General features: G+C 39.6%; 1 protein-coding gene across 7 annotated transcripts in view; it reads left to right on the forward strand.

Moving 5' to 3' along the window:
- The window catches only part of ZNF536 (zinc finger protein 536), a 347,905-nt gene that overhangs the window by 149,684 nt on the left and 181,217 nt on the right, over positions 1-17,004 (forward strand). For 6 of the 7 annotated variants that reach the window (XM_042027598.1, XM_042027596.1, XM_042027599.1 and 3 more), the window contains one exon: positions 11,886-14,057. In XM_042027598.1, the coding sequence (XP_041883532.1) occupies positions 11,888-14,057 (2,170 nt within the window). In that variant the 5' untranslated portion in view covers positions 11,886-11,887. Of the gene's footprint in view, positions 1-7,045; positions 7,144-11,885; positions 14,058-17,004 lie in introns of all 7 variants that reach the window. The other variant, XM_042027600.1, reaches the window with a different exon arrangement.

A 17,004-nucleotide genomic window follows, 5' to 3' on the forward strand; every position in this document is an offset into this window, starting at 1 on the left:
CAATACCATTGCCCAAGCAGTGATTTTGTGTGGGAACTCCTGAATGCTGTCAGCTCTGGGGCATTTGGGATTCAGTCCTGTAGGAAGAGGATCTCTCGGATGGTCCTGTTGCAAGTAGTGGGAGCTAACTCACTGCTTCCCATGGCCAGGTCCTTAAAACTGAACAGCCAAGTATTTCCCCCTCCTTTTGTCTGGCTTTGTATTTTGCTGGTGTTACCTGGATTCACACAGGTTTGCAGCAGTGTAAATTAACACTGAGTGAAGGTTTACACGAGCTAGAGAAAGTGAACACAAACTGCTCATTTGCACAGACTTTTCAAGAGGCTTGAAATAGTTTCACTGACAGTTTGTGGCATTTATTTGTGTATTGTGTTGAAACCTTGCAGTAAAGCACTCCCTGTTAGTCCCTGGTCCTTCTGATAACAGCTGTAGCTGATCTCAGCCTGCCGTGGGACGGAAGGCTCCTGGGATCCTGTCAGTCACTCAAAGGAGTTTGGTCAGAGCCGTTCGTTGCCAGAGCTGGCTGCTAAGGATATATTACAGTTAGCAGAGTCCATCTCCCACCTGACTTTGCAACCGTAATTGAACTTGCCAGGGTCTGTCATCCTGTGATTGCATTTATCAGACTTTCTTTGTCAGCTTTGCTACCACTCGCCTATCACCACGAGAGTCTGTCTTTTCAGCCAAGGGCCTGGAATGTTGCAATTAACATCAAAATTATTTAAAGGATTTTTATCCTTCAGATAGCTTTGAAATGTTATTGTATTTTTATAGTATTCATTCTCCTCTCTATTTATCTATCTGCTATGTATCTGCCAAGTTTTCGGTGCCCTTTATTAGTGATCAGAGCTATTGTGCCAAGATAAAACAGGGGTGCCCAAACAGCAGTTGGCACCCAGCTAGTTGGATCCTGAAGGCCGTGCTGCCATTGCACTTAAACCTGTGTTCTGTTTCACCACAGTCAGCACTCACATCTCTGCTTCCTTCGAGAGATGCACAAGACAATTCCCTTTGCTGTACCTGATCCCTCAGGGCAAAGGGAGGAAATTCTCTGTTTCCTTCATGGACTGCACCTCACTGCAGCCAAGAGTACTGCAAGGATGGGGCCCTTTCTTCTGGTCACTTGTGTGACATCGTTATTATTATTTCCTTGGCTTAACTGTGGAACTGTTGCAACTGTTTTGTATGATCATTCAGAGGAAGAGGCAGGGTTATTGCGAGCCAGAGTAATCTCACTGCAACAGGTCGAGAGGATTTTAAAAGCAGCTGGGAAAATACAGGGAAATACCCCAAGTCATCTACTTTCAGTACAGATGTTCCTGTTCGGGGTTGTCTTCCTCCCTCTGAAAGAGCAGTGTGATGTATTTCTTTTTGCTTCTCTAAAATGACATATGAAAAAGAGCTTGTTTTCTGGAGATTTCCTGACCCCAGAGTGGGTGTCTGAGCAGTGCAGTGACTGCTAACCACACCCTGGTAAGCCTGAGCCACTTATTTCAGTGGGAAAGCAGCTTAGGAGGTACAAGTTGGCCTTAGAGTTCCCAGCTCTGCTCTCGTGCTCATGACAGTGATCAATTAATAAAGTTAAATGACTGAAGCAGTGATATATCAGTAAGAATATGGGCAGGCCAGAACACCAGTGGTATAAAGAGGATTTGTTTCCGTTTCATTTTACTTGGGTGATAATTAAGTCTATTTTTTTGTAGCCTTAGTCTGTGTGGTGTTTCCTCATCTATCTTTTCCACTTAATTCTGCAAGGAGTTTTCTCTTTCTACTTTTTGGGAGACCACAAACACAAGAGGTGTTCTGAGCAATGTTTGTTCTATTTTTCCTGCATCAACCTGCCTCCCAGCATCCCTGCCTATTTCAACTGCATCTTTTATTCCATCTCATTCCACTGAACCTAAGGCTTTCTCAGCTTTATCTTTTTTTTTTTTTCCCCCCTGTAAATTAGTATTAAACTAATATGATGAATAATAATTCCTTGAAGCCACTTGTATCTAAGAATCACTATGACCATCTAAGTTATGTGTGGTATTTTTTGTCACCAAGTCCATGTGTTATAGGGAGAGGAAAAAATAAATCAGTTGGATTGAGGGAAGAGAGAAGATAGAATTTGGAGATACAAGGTATTAACAGCCAAGAATCTCAGTTATTAAAAAAAAAATAACTCCAGTATTTTAACAAAAAAAAGTTTAATGTTGACAGGTTTGCCATGAGTTAAACCCCAGGCTTTTCATCAGTCAATTTTGTTTGCTAAAGAAAAGCTATCTGGCATACTGGACTAAGCAATGGGTGTCAAGAGTTCTGGATGCTGTCCCTGGCTTCTTTACAGAGGATGAGCCATCTATTTAAGTCAAGATACATGGCAAGCTTTTTCCTAAATGAGATGTGGAAATGACCGGTTAGAGATACTTATTTCTACAGTGCTGAAATTCTGAAAACCTTGGTCCCTTTATGGCCTTTTGGAGCACTGAAATTGGGCAAGTTACTTCTGAATTTCTACCTGTTTCCATTTACATTGTATTAAGATGTAGGATATTTCTGTACCCAGCAAAGAAACATTTAGCAAAAGTGTCCCTCTCCTCCGATTGAATAGATCGCAGTGCGCTTTGGTGTTGGGTGGTGCTGGAGGCCTTCAGGGAATACCAGCGCAGGAGCTGGTGGAAGTAACTGCTGGGGGGAAGGAGGTGTTTAACTCCTTCCACATTTGTACTGTGGCCCTTTATGCTTTTCATGGGGGGTGATATTTTTTTTAATGTTGGTTTTCTTAAATATACTGACCTTGAAGAATGCAGATATTTATCTTTTTATTCTCTCTATATTTTTCTTCGCCTTTGTTCCCTGTTAAATGTTACTGGAAGTAGAATAAATGCAGTTATATTATATATGTACTTTGGGAGTATGTATTGTCACGTGTTCTCTTTCATGTGCAACAGGTTATGCAAGGTTTAATGTATTAATATTTATTTTTTCTTAAAACATTTTCTTAGGCACGTAGTTTCTGTCTTGATGTCATCACAGGTAGCCCATATGCTTAGTGATGTATTGTTTTGTCTACAGTCTAACTCAATAGCATGCAATTTGGAGCATCCTTAATTATCCTACAAACCATTTTGTGATAATGAAACCAAATATGGTGTAGACTTGGCTGACATCTCTGTGATATTACTTGGCATACCAAATATTTCCGTTTCAAATATAAATTGGTTACTTCTTCTTCAAAATATGCATTGTATTAATTAAATCTATACTTGAGACATCTTCCCCCCCACCCCCCAAGCTGTTATAAGCATTCTTCTTTTCCTTGTTCTGTATGCAGATAGGGTTGGGTATGGGCTCTCTAATTTAACAAAAAATAGGCTAACCTTGTGGTCTTTCAGTCCTACAACTACAGCTGAGTGTGCAGTGTCTTCCCATACAACTAGGTCTTTTGTTCCACTAGAGAAAATTACTTAATTTGTTAGAGAGCATTTTTTTTTCAAAGGTTTAACTATAACAGTCTTTACCTAATAGACCTGGGATTGCAGGGAGGTGATTAATGTGAATTAAAGGATCTCTGTGGCACAGGACTAAAGGACAGAATTACGGTGCCGTTGTTGTTGGCAATCCCACTTGTGCAATTTAATTCTTCCCTAAACCAGATTTCCAACATTTTGCATAAAGTTAAAGGAAAAGCCTAATTGGACCACATACTTCTTTTTGAAACTCTCTTTATTCAGGGATGTTCTGTTTATGTATTTTCCCTGGTAGTGTGTGTCTTTGTCCCTTGAAATCCATCTATTTATTGCAGTGACACCTACTGCTGAGAGAGCTGATCCGCAACAGGCTCGGTTCCTGTTAAACTTGGCCAACAAGCAGTTCGTGACTCAACCAGCAGATGTTTCTGTGGCTCAGGTCAAAGGCAACTTATGGACTCGGGTTTTTTTGCTTTGCTCCTAGCATTAAGTGCCAGGAAAGTCAACACTAGGTACAGACAGTTGACCTGACCAGTAGCAGGAGGAACTGAACCAGGGCCCTGAGGATCTGCAAAGACCAAAGCATTAGTCTGTTGAGCCACTGTGCTGGCTACAGTCCAGCAGTTTCAGACAACTGACTATCTGATTGCATGCCTGGATTTTAGTAATGATTTTACATATTTATTTGATGATTTGTATCCAAGCTTATGCTTCTGACAGGTGCCCTTGCGAACAAAATCTTGCTGGGCTATTGCATATGAATATTTCACAGTCAATCATAGTTTGATCTTTGGGACGTATGTGCATTTGACATTATGTTTAGTTGTGCACAAAATCTACGTCTAAGCCTTTGTGAAATGAAAATAAAATCATCAACCCAGCATTACAGGTTTGGATTTAAATTGTTTCTAACTATGCTTTTGAGTTCTGTGGTCTTAACTCTTCTTTCTTGATCTCTTTGGAATTGGTTCAGAGGGCCTGATCCTCCTGTCCTCACCCAGCTGAAATGCTCTGCCTTTTATTTGGAACTTTCCTGTGTGAGGAATGCAGGATTAATAGGGTCAACATTATGTATCTTTTGGTATTATATAATGGGTTAGAGCATTGCAGACTTCCAGTGCAGTGCAGTGTCCTCAGATGAGGAGATTCAGAGCCCTTTCCATGCTGTAAAAATGACAAAAAATGAAATAATAAATATGCTTTGCAAAGTCTTACAGGCATTTTATTATTTTATTTGTACTCTGTGATGGTAAAGTTGTTCATTAAAGGCTTAATTTTAAAGTTTCTTCAATCTGATGTGGATGCCAGTTAGATTAATTAAAGTGAATGATCAGATAGGAGCTACAGGAAATTGATCAAATTGGAGAGGGTTTAATCAGTTGTATACATTCCAAATTACATGAAAATAACAAATTTACTTTAAAAAAATGATGTTTCTAAAGTAACAGAAGCTTTAGTTTAATGAAGCTTTCCACAAATAAGGCTCCAATTTGAATTTTGGTATCACTCTTATCTTTACTTTTGTTGTTGAGAGATCACTAGGAAAAAAAAGTAACGTGAGAATCAATGTTTATAAGCTAAAAAATAATGATCACAGATGCAACCAGTTCCTGGGGAAAAAAAAATCATGATTTTTTTTTTTTTAAATTTTTTAATCTACTGAACTTTCAGTACCAATTATTTATCTTTCTCTTCTTTGGATCTGACTTCTTAAGTATATGCAAGTGAAATGGAATAAATAAGAAGGAAAACAGATTTTGCTAAGTCACATGCAAAGTAGCAATAAATCAAACAGCTTGTCTGCATTCTTCTAATCTTTCTATTCTAATCAGTGAGTGAGATTTATAAATGACCTCTCCTCTCCTCTGTGCTCATCTTCCTAGACTGTGATCACAAACGGTTCACAGTCCGCCACTCCATGGGTGCTACCAGCCAAAGACTGTTCTGGTGATTTATCTTCCACTGATCAGTTATCAGTCCCAAAGGCTGTGCTAACTAGAAAGCACCCTACAGATGTAACAGGTATTTTAGAAAGCAACTCTCTTCCCAGCCCAGAGCGAAGGCAGTACAGCCTCAGCAAACCATTTTTTGTCTGCTAATGACTTTTGAAACTTCAAAATCCCTCTGCTAACCCTTCTTTAAGACATAAAAACTGTTGTGGAATGAGTTGGCTCTGTTGTTACTAAAGGAGTACTTTGTTTTGGAATCAATAAGCAGCTTGTTTAAATATCAGCACTACAAAGCAGCTACAGTTTTGTCAAATGCCTTCCCGGCTGCCCCCTGCGTGGTCCCGGGTGCTGGAAGATGGTGTTGGTGTGAAGCTGCAGCCCCTGGGAGCCTCCTGGGGCTGTGGGATGGGGGCAGCCCTGCTTCCCCCTCTGCTCTGGACAGGCTGTGCTCCGCTCCTGCTTCGATCCACCTCTCAGTTATTACAAGCTGCGTGTGCTTTGCAGTGCCTACAAAACTTAAATGTGCTAATGTGACTTACAGTGATAACGAATTACCAAGCTGGCCTTAATAATATTTAAATAAAAACAAATAGATAGGACACATTACCTGTAGGTTAACTTTCTTTTTTCTAAAGACATCCTGTTATACTCCAGAAACCATATATTTTCCTAATATAATTATATTATACCCCAAGGAACAGGACACCTACTTAACCAAAACTCCTATGAAGTCGATGCAATTACTCTATTTTACATAAGTAAAATGAGAATAGAATCTGGCCTAATGTTTATTTCATTTTATCAGACTGGATAATGCTGTCCTGGTGGCACTAAATACAGCTGATCTCTCCCCTCCCCTTCCATGCACACATGTTTTTGTTAAAATCTAACTATTTACATCTATGTCTCTTAGTATTGCCTACAAATCAGTCAAAGAAGAGTAGGTCATCTATCCTGCCCTACTGTTTATATATTAATCATCTGGCAAATAAACTGCTCAGTATCCTACCCACCTCAGTAATATTTGTGATGTAATTTGTTTGGATGCCCAAATGTCACCAGCGTTGATTGTAAGAGATGAAAAAAATGTACTTGCTCAGCACACCAAGCTCTGGGCTAAAATGTAAGCATGAAATCTCTGGTTTATTTTTGTAATAATGTTTACAGCTGTTTAATGACCCTGAAAGGGTTCAGTAGTCTGGTGTTCTGTATTTCTTAACAGGAGTGTATTATGCTTATAACAGCCTTACTTCAACTGTTTCTGCTGCAACAGTAAGAACAATATTTAATAAAAATTCAATATATATTCTGATCTCGGCAATACCTGTTTACGAGTTGCTAAGAACTGAAGCAGTCTGTATTGGAGTATTCAGAATTTGCCAATGGACCACAAGATAATGTAGATATATGTGAATTTTTCTAGCTGGAAAGATAAATACCAGGTCTATATTCTGAACGCATAAGTAACAGTGTGTGTAGCTCTAACTGCTTAGAGGATCAGGGCCAGAGCGAGCTTGTCGTCTAAACACGTGAGCTTGTAAAGCATTACTTTGCTTACTGAACTGTAAATCTTTTAACTAACCTAATCTAAGCTATAATAACAGCACAACAGTGGTTTTAAAATGACTGTTTTCTCTACAGCACTGAAGAGGGGAAAGTTTCAGTGTGTCTGTGTCCAGCAGGAATGAACAGGTGTAAATAAGAGCTGAATTTGGTCCATCTGTTTACAAAGATAACAGGTGTGTGTCTGCACATATGTGTCTGTATACAGATATGTGTGTGCCTGCATATGTTTACATGTGTGTGTAGGCATAGATTTATCTTTAAATTCTGTCTTTCTGCTTGCCATATTTTTTTTTCACTCTGTTTCCAGCAAGAGGAAGCTGAGCTTCTCGTATTACATTAATGTAGTTGTGATGACAGGCATTTCTGGTGTCATAATTGGTTTTAAATTCCAGTAATCCATTTCAAATAGTTAAATAAAATCTGTGTGTTCAATTGAAATGGCTAAAGCCAGAACTTTTGCTATTGATATCACAGGAAATAGTCTTGAGGGCAAAAATGCGAGTGAAATCAAAATAACTATTAGTATCATCAAAGGGACTTGAATGTCTCACTGCACCTTTATGTAGGAGATGAGAGACAGTATTTTTATAATATCTGTATCCCATTGTGAGTTTCATAAGCTGAGCTCCTCCTCAGAAGAACGGGATCCTGCACACTGGGCACAGAACGAGGCCGGATGGCCACGGATGGTTGGTGAGGTGCTTCCCAAGGGTGCTCCTGCCCTGCCCAGGGCAGTGTGAACCCAGCTAGGTTGTAGCACATGTATGCAGCAGGATCAGGTCAGGGCTTTTTGGCCTCAGCAACTCACTTGGGCAAGAGCTGAGGGTTTATTTAGGTTAGAAAGGGCAGCCCATAATAACTCCTGATCCCAACACGCTCTGTATGGGGCTGTGTCTTGAGGGACACTGTCTTTACACAACATTTGAGATAATTAAAGGTCAGAAATTTACTACATAAACTTCAACAAACATATTTTGAATTTCTTAACAATCTGAAATTTGATTTGCAGTTCATTTTGTAAACATTTGTTAACTACAGAGAACATTGTGCTTCTGTTCCCAGCACGAGAGATGGCAAAACATTCTGTGCTTTCCTTATATGAGAGATCAGGATCATGAAAATAATGTGATAGAATATATATTTAAAAATTGAAAGCTAGATATTTTCCCTACCATGGAGCATCACAGCAGCATTTCCAGCTTTTTTATTTTTGAATACCTTGACACTAAGGTGGGTGCCATGAACTGCAGGAGCCTCACTGGGGAATGAAAACCCCTTACCCCACCTGGTGTAACCCTGTCTGGTCATAGATCTAGACAGGGATGATGGATAAAGAGGGAGAGAATGAAATTGCTAATTTTTTTTTTTAGAGAAATTAGGCAAATTAGATTGAGTTACCTAATTCATAGTGGAATGATGGATGAATTTTGTTTCTGTCTTGCATGTGGATACAAGATGAGATTTTGGTAGGTTTTGCTGTGAGTGGGCTCAAGGATACCAAGAGTGATTTCTGTGAGAGCTGGACAGTAGCAAGGTCCCTGTGATCAGAAAAGCTGTAACTGGGCATGGCAGGAGAAGTTCACAGGGCAGTACTTTCAATGCTGTGGTTATCCTTAATGAAACCAGGCTGGAGTCAGGAACAGAGGCGACAATTCAGAGCCAGAGGTAGAACAGACCTGCAAGAAGCAGGGACAGGCGAGGGTGGAAATGCAGTTTAAGTGAAGGATACATCTTGAGATTGTGGTAGCTGGGTCCCAGAAACTGCACAGCTGGTCAAAGTAGGTGGCATTCAGAGCTGGTTGTTGCTCACTAAGCAGAGGCTTTGCTGACTTTTCGTCATATTTAATCAAAAATATATAACATTTCCTGTGCCAAAAGATCCATGTGTGTGGGTTAGGCTCCCCCGACTTAATCCAAAATTATAAGTATTTAAATGAGAAATTATGGATTTGGTATTCCTCTAATCCATTTTTTTACTTGTTCTATCTGTATTCTACATTATATGTTTCTGTATGATTTTAGAAGACAGAAAATAGCAAAAAGGGAAAATTGGAAAACTTAGGATGTTCCAGCTACGACTGCTGTTGCTAGTTTATTAAAGTTATATTTGAAAAAGAGGCACAGCATAACTAAAATCTCAACCACAACTCCCCTCCTCAATCCAAATAACCATACATTTGAACTGATGCTTAGGGTTAAACATCAGACTTAATAAATTCCTCTGGGATCTGTCAGCATTTCCAAACTTCGATAGAGCATAAAATACTAGAATTAACTACCCAAACCTTTCTGAGCATGTAAAGGCACCAGGTCCTATTGAGATCAACTGAGAAAAAATAAAATTCAGACTGCATTTTTGAAGCTGCTGTACAGTAATGACAATTCACAAAGACCTATCTAAACCTTCTTCACTGTGAGTGTCTGCACACATGCTATGCATTTCTGGAATTGTCATGTTCTTGTTTGCAACAGGTCTTGTTTAAGCATGGTGGGGAGAAATAACACTCTTGGTATGTGGAATCCAGACAAAAAGCAAATTTTGGGGTTTTTCTTGTTGTTTATTGGAGATTATTTGTTTGGTTGTTGGGTTTTTTTTTGTGTTTTTTTTTTTTAAGAAGTACATAGGCAGATAATCAAAATCTCAGTCGACTTCAGGCAATGGCAGACCTTAGCACGACAAGTCTGAAGTTGCTTATTTAATCCTTTTGAACATGAAATCTGATTTGTTCCAAAATTTAGGCAAACTTTCAAAAATATAAAAAAAGAAAAGGTGTTTGTATGTTCCCACGTGTTAAATGACTGTGGTCTGCTGCACAGAAAACTTGAATGGAAATTAAGAATTTTCCTTGTTTGCTACATGCCCTTAGGTGGACACCTGGCTTGACTATGTTCTCCTACTGCCTACTTTTGGAAATCAGACACTGCAAGCTAAACTTAAGTGGGGTCCTTTTATACACTTGATTTCTTTAATGTTTTATAAATAATAACATTGACAGCATGCAAATAATGGGTCCCCAACACGTGACCTGAATCAGAGGACTGTTAAATTTTGACAAAGATCTGCTTTATATATGGGTAATATTAGGTAGCTCATTTTCATCTTTAATACATCATCTTTAATACACATGAATATAACTCTTTCCTGTACTTCTTACACGTTCTGCATTGTGTCACAACCTCGGTCATCCTGTCAGGACCAAAGAGGTCTCCCCTCGAAGACCTCCCGTGCTTTTTTTTTAGGCCCTGATCCTGCAAATACTTAATCATGTGTGGAACTTGGCTTTCAAGAGTCACCCTTTGAAGTCTACTGGACTACTCCCACGAGCACAGTTACACGCATTTTAAGTACGTGCCAGATCTGGACCTTGAATTGTCTATCGAGTGGCCACTGTGAAGCTGTGTGAGGAACCAGAGTGTGTCCACCCAGAGCGTGCCTGGAGCCTTTGTAGAACACAGAGTGAAAAAATGCTTTTGCCTAAAGCCACAGAGAGTGTTGACCAAATTAAGTTTTTAAGAACGTATAGAATTCAGTAGTTTTGTGAGTGAATAAAGTGTCAAATCACTCCACTGAACAACAAAGATCTTAATTATGCTCTAATATAACCTTATAGCATCATATAGTTTATGAATTAGTTATGCGAAACTTTATATTTTAAACAGAGTTTTATAGATACATTATATCTGTGTAGAGTAGAGAAGTGGCAAGGATGGATTATTGTGGACAATTATGCAGACCAGAACAGAGCACTTGTGTTTAACAAACAGCTTTGAATTCTAATTTCCTGCAATATACATAGTGTAGCTACAATTTGTAGTCATTACTGTGTATTAGGAAAGTTATTAAAATTCTTAAACTTGTTGAGGCTTTCCACAACACCTTCCCCAGGTTTTAATTGGTTTTATCTAGTTCCATAAGAGAGCTCTTTAAAACAAATCAAAGTGTCTTAAATCACATGTCTTACCCATCGAAGGGCAGACATATTCCTTCTATAATTTGGCAAGTTTTCCTAGGAACAGAAATTTGAAGGTTCTCAATGATGAATTAAAAGACTTGGCAGAAGATAATTTATGTGCCTTTTGATGGGCTCAGTTTCAAAATGACAAAATAACAGTGTTTTGTAACAGAAGAGTTAAATCTTAATCTCAGAGGTTTACAAAGCTGCTAGTCGCAGTCTCCTTAAAATTTAATATACCTCGTTAATGCTTACTTGCAAACACTGAAGGATTTTTATGATTATAATCATGTGTTACAGCACCTAGTACTGTTTCTAAGCAGCATACTAATCAGCTTAATGAGATATTACTGCACTTTTTGTTGACTAAAGCAAAATCCCTTTTATTGTTCTAAAGCTTGTCCTTTATTTTTTCCCAAAACATTATCTTGTTTTATTGTACACCAGTAAATATCATACCATCGGTTTTTTGTCAAATCATAAAACTATCTTTCTCATTGTAGAATGTGTAATATATTGAATATGGTTAATGGAACCGAAAGTTACAAATGGATTTCTATTTTTGGGGGGGGCGGGAGGTTGCTGGCTTTTTTAATGAAAATGGGAGAGATGCATAAGATTTCTTTTTCTATAGATTTAGAAATGCAGACAGGTGCAGTTTCACAGGAAGGACAAGGGAGGTGGTCAAAGCTGTTGCCCCTTCTGTAATAATTAGATTTTGAAATTGTCACATATTTTAAAATAGTAATTAATAGTTCTTGGTAAACATGCAGAATGAGGAAAGTGCATGTATGATCAAAATTGTCTGGCACAGTTGGCACTTAATACACTTTTAATTGTTTTTACACTAATTCCTTTGCATTATTATGAGTAGGTAAAACATAAAATGCAAATTGTACGCCGGTGATTCAATGCTTGTAACTCTTTCACAGTCTGAATCTAAAATATCTTCTGATTTTCAGAGATGGAGGAAGCTAGTTTGTGCCTTGGTGTTTCTTCAGCTGTGCCAGAAGCTGACGCCCATCTCAACAGCACCATCCTCAATGGGCAATATTCAATGAGTCAGAAGCTGCACCAGATCACTTCCCAGCTCAGCCATGCCTTCCCGGAGCTCCAGAACAGGCAGAACCCCGAGGAGAAGGCGTCAGTGCCACTAGAAGACAAAAGTCACATGTCCATAGCAAACCAGCCCATCAGCAGCCAGATGGCCCTGCTGGCAAACCAGCTCAATAGAGAGGTTGATACCAGTTTGAACGGGCGCGTGGATCTGCAGCAGTTCTTAAATGGACAAAACCTAGGGATTATGTCTCAGATGAGCGACATAGAGGATGATGCCAGGAAAAACAGAAAGTACCCCTGTCCCCTCTGTGGGAAACGCTTTCGATTCAACAGCATCCTGTCGCTGCACATGCGAACTCACACTGGAGAGAAACCGTTCAAGTGTCCCTACTGTGACCACAGAGCAGCTCAAAAAGGCAACCTGAAGATACACCTGCGTACTCACAAGCTTGGAAACCTCGGCAAAGGTCGTGGAAGGGTCAGAGAAGAAAACAGACTTTTACATGAGCTGGAGGAGAGAGCAATTCTTCGGGACAAGCAGATGAAGAGCAGCCTCTTGCAGCCACGACCTGATGTGAAAGCACAGCAGCACACCCAGCCAATGCCGCTCGCAAACTGCAACTTGTCTGTGCCACCTAATCACAACACACCTGACATTTCCAACCCTGTTCCCTCTCCAAAGCCAGTCAGTGTCCAGGAAGAAGTTGTTGCTCAGACAGCTGGGTTCAGATGCACGTTTTGCAAAGGCAAGTTTAAGAAGCGAGAAGAGCTGGACAGGCACATAAGGATCCTACACAAGCCTTATAAGTGCACTCTGTGTGACTTTGCCGCCTCGCAGGAGGAGGAGCTGATCAGCCATGTGGAGAAGGCTCACATAACTGCAGAGTCAGCACAGGGCCAGGGCTCCAATGGAAATGGGGAGCAATCCACCAATGAGTTTCGTTGTGAGGTGTGTGGCCAAGTGTTTAGCCAAGCCTGGTTCCTAAAAGGCCACATGAGAAAGCACAAGGATTCCTTTGAACACTGCTGTCAGATCTGTGGGAGGCGATTCAAAGAGCCTTGGTTTCTTAAAAACCACATGAAAGTTCACCTGAATAAGTTATCTGTAAAGAACAAATCTCCTAATGATCCTGAAGTACCTGTCTCCGTCAGCAGCATGTCCCAGGAAGCTCACGCAAACTTGTATTCAAGATACCTGTCATGTTTGCAGAGCGGGTTTCTTCCTCCTGACAAAGCGAGCTTAAGCGAACAAAATCAAATCTATAACAAAGGAGATATGCCCATGAAAGAGAAGGAAGTCTTGGGGAAGCTTCTTTCGCCCATTTCTGGCATTGGCCACAGTATTGCTGAAGGGGATAAACATTCTTTATTGGGCTGTCTCAATCTGGTGCCTCCTCTGAAATCCAGCTGTATAGAAAGGTTACAAGCTGCCGCCAAAGCAGCAGAGATGGATCCAGTAAACAGCTATCAGGCCTGGCAGCTTATGGCAAGGGGAATGGCCATGGAACATGGCTTTTTGTCTAAAGAGCAGCAGATACAGCGCAGCCACGAAGACACTTTGGCAAATGCTGGAGTTATGTTTGATAAGGAGAAGCGGGAGTATGTGTTAGTAGGAGCAGATGGCTCTAAGCAGAAAATGCCTGCTGATTTGGTTCACAGCACTAAAATGGGCAATCAGAGAGACTTGCCAAGCAAACTAGACCCTTTAGAAGGCAGTAGAGATTTTTTGTCACATGGTATGACCCAGGGACTAGATTACAACTTACAAAGTCATGGAAACATAAAAGAAAAGCCAACTGAATGCCCGGACTGCGGAAGGGTTTTTAGAACATACCACCAAGTGGTCGTTCACTCCAGGGTCCACAAAAGAGACAGGAAAGGAGAAGATGAAATAATTCAAGGTAGTCTCGATGAGCGGCGTGGGTCTGGAAGTGATCAAGAGTCTCAGTCTGTCAGCAGGTCGACAACACCAGGGTCCTCTAACATTACTGAAGAAAGCGGAGTAGGTGGGGGTCTCTCGCAGACGGGGAGTGCTCAGGAGGACAGCCCTCATCCTTCCTCACCGTCCTCTTCAGGTATGGTAACTTCTTCCCTCTCTGCTCTGAAAGCTTCATAGCTATATTTGAAATCATGGCAGCAAAGTAGTTTGTGCATCCTCTTGTCAGGTCGTTTCCTACAGTCCACAGGGACGTGGTGTTATTTGCCAGAACATCTGTGTTTGGGTTCCTGCAATACCTTCGAGGTTAATTCTCTGCTCACCCTTTTCCCCTCTAAGGGCAGGTTTTCCAGCCTTTCAGCTGACACCTTCCCACTGTGCAGGGGCTGAGCAGCCACCAATGGCAGTCGCTTCCAGGGCCTCTCCCTCCAGGTTTTGGAAGGTGGTTTTCTCCTCCTCTTCTGTTCATGGTGTCTCTCTTGCAGATCCTTCCCTGTCCTCCGTGTAAGAGGGTGAGGAAAGATGCCTTCTTTGAGCTGTAGTTAATAGACAGCATGTTGGCTCACCTCTCTGCCCTCACTCTGACAACCACGTCAGTTCCTTAGCTATGTCCTTGTACCTGGCCACTGGACTGATTAAAAAGAGATTCACAAATACAAATTACTAACCTTTTGACAATCTTCTAACTTATGTGCAGATTTTAACTTGTATGAAGCCTTCTGCTTAATTCACATCCATTTGAAAGTACAAGAAAAATAGAAATTGGACTGAAACATTTTAATTGTATTGTATGTCATGTTAACTTGCTGTGTACAAAATAGCAAAGCAGATAATATTTCATTGGAGATGTCTATAAAATATTGAGCTTCCTGGTACAATTTTTAAAGTTCCTAGCCTATGACTGCTGAAATAAAATCTCCATGTAATAACAGGTAAGATTTCTGGCCTCATGTATATTTCCAAAGTCATTTACTAATGGATAGTAAATTGAAAGTTATATCTTCTGCCCTTTATAAAGAAAGCACCTCACTAATACTGTAATCATTCTGCAAGCCTAACAACAGAGGAAATCATGCCATAACAAATACTCTGTTACTAATGGCAACATTGATTTCTGCAATCAGCCATTAAGTCTAGAAAATGAAAGACAGTTTGAGGTACCTTAAGGCATTACATTGCCCACTGTTAAAGAGCTGGTAGCAGGCTGTTGAGGGTAATTCTTTTTAGCTTTTTTTCCCCCAGTTTCGATAAATATTTTAGTATTGGAGGCAATTCACTGTTACAGTTTTTAAGTATATGCCAGTTTACTTTTGTTGTTCTTGTCATGCTCCAGTATACTCTACTTCTGAGGCCAAATTAATATAAAAATAGTGTTAGTTTGCTGGCTCTATTACAAACCAGTAAAGAAATTGTTAAGACACATAAATCTGCACTCCACATTCCAGAGATTCCTATAGTACTTAATGCTGTTGTTTAAATACCCATGAAACACAGTCTACTCTTAGAGTCATAGCCTCGTTTACAATTTATTACTGGTGAGACACATTAGAAAATTCTATGTAGGAACAAGGCTAACAGGCGAGAGCTAATTTCATACTATATATAGTTGTTGAGATTGTGTTAAGAGGATTGAAAATATGTCAGGATGAAGAAGATTATTTTTCTAACTTTCACTTTAAAAAATCCTACACATTTAGAGGGGGGAGAAATACTCCTCTTTATTATAAAAATTGTCACTTTTGTTTTACAATGCCATAGAGCAATCAGAAATAAAAGATCCTGGAATTGTTCAAATTCTGTCTGAAGCTTTTCAGGGCTGTCAGGAAAAGTTTTGAAAATCATAGCCCCAGAGTCTTCTGAGTGAGGTTGAACTGATAGAGTTTGAAGAGGATTTGAAACAATGCATGTGAAAGTTGGTGTGTTTTGAGTGCCCTGAAAACTTTAATTCCAAGTGTTCTGGTTCGTTAAATGTATTGTTGTGGGAAGTTTTTCCTGTCTTCAGAGGCAAAAAACCCTGCAGTGTTGTTCTCTTCATGGCCACTAATTTAAAATTATTTTTAATTTGAGCTACCCTTTATTTAAAACATTTATTTTCACACCTGATGCATTCATATCAAAGCATGTGAAAATAAAAACAAAATATGTGCAGTAACAGTTGCTGTGGAAGCATGTTTGTTTTTACTGAAGAAAATAAGACCTGTTATATTGATATCTGATTGTCTCCTTTAGTTACCAGTAAATGTAAGTAGGTTCTCAGTGTCATACATCCTATCAGGGAAAGTGTGTAGGTTTTTATATTACAACTTTTTAATCAGATGAAAGGATAAGAGTATTACATTTTAACAGAAAAAACTCTTAAGTATTGTTTAGTACTTGAAAGTTAAATTTTATTGCCATGTTGCCATTGGAACTGTTCATCACTATGGACTGTGTATTTTATCACTACCTGTGAAAGTAGACCCGTAGAATATAAAGAAATGAGATTTTTTTTTTTTTTTTTTTGCATAGGGTAGAATTAAGTAGTCGTTGAATCTTCTATTAAGAAATTACTGCAAAACACAGTTTTACAAATTTCTCAGACTGCGTAACAATGTCTCAAAACTTAATTTGCATCACTTGATTCTTTTTTGTTGAAAACTGGGTCAGTAGGGCCTGAGAAACTATTTTTTCAGATCTTAACCAATGAATTCTTCTTTATAAATTGGTGCTCTTAACATGATAGTAGTTCTGAATTCATCATAAAAACCTTTTTACACAGTGCCTCTTAGAACAGATCTCCAGAAGAAGGCTTACAATGAGTGGCAGAGAAGTCTTTGTTATCTGATGTAATTCTTTGCAAAGGAGGATTGGGAATGGAGTGCCTGTTTAAAAATGTCTAGCTCAGGCTGAGAAGAAGAAAGGGTCAAGTTTGCAATCAAACAGTTATTGCAGAGATGTGTGACTGTCACTGGCTGGGCTAATGTGGTATGCAGCTGTTTGTTATGTGAGTAAAAGAATGTTTGAATCAGTGAACATGTGAAAATGACTCCAGTGAACCAGAAAATGTGTTTGTTCTTTAGCTCTCCAAACTGCTGAGAACTAAGCTT

The sequence above is a fragment of the Corvus kubaryi genome, unplaced genomic scaffold, assembly GCF_017639235.1.
Source record: "Corvus kubaryi isolate FWS band 111438036 unplaced genomic scaffold, C.kubaryi_AGA036_p1.0 37300, whole genome shotgun sequence".
In the NCBI taxonomy this organism is placed as follows: Eukaryota; Metazoa; Chordata; class Aves; order Passeriformes; family Corvidae; genus Corvus; species Corvus kubaryi.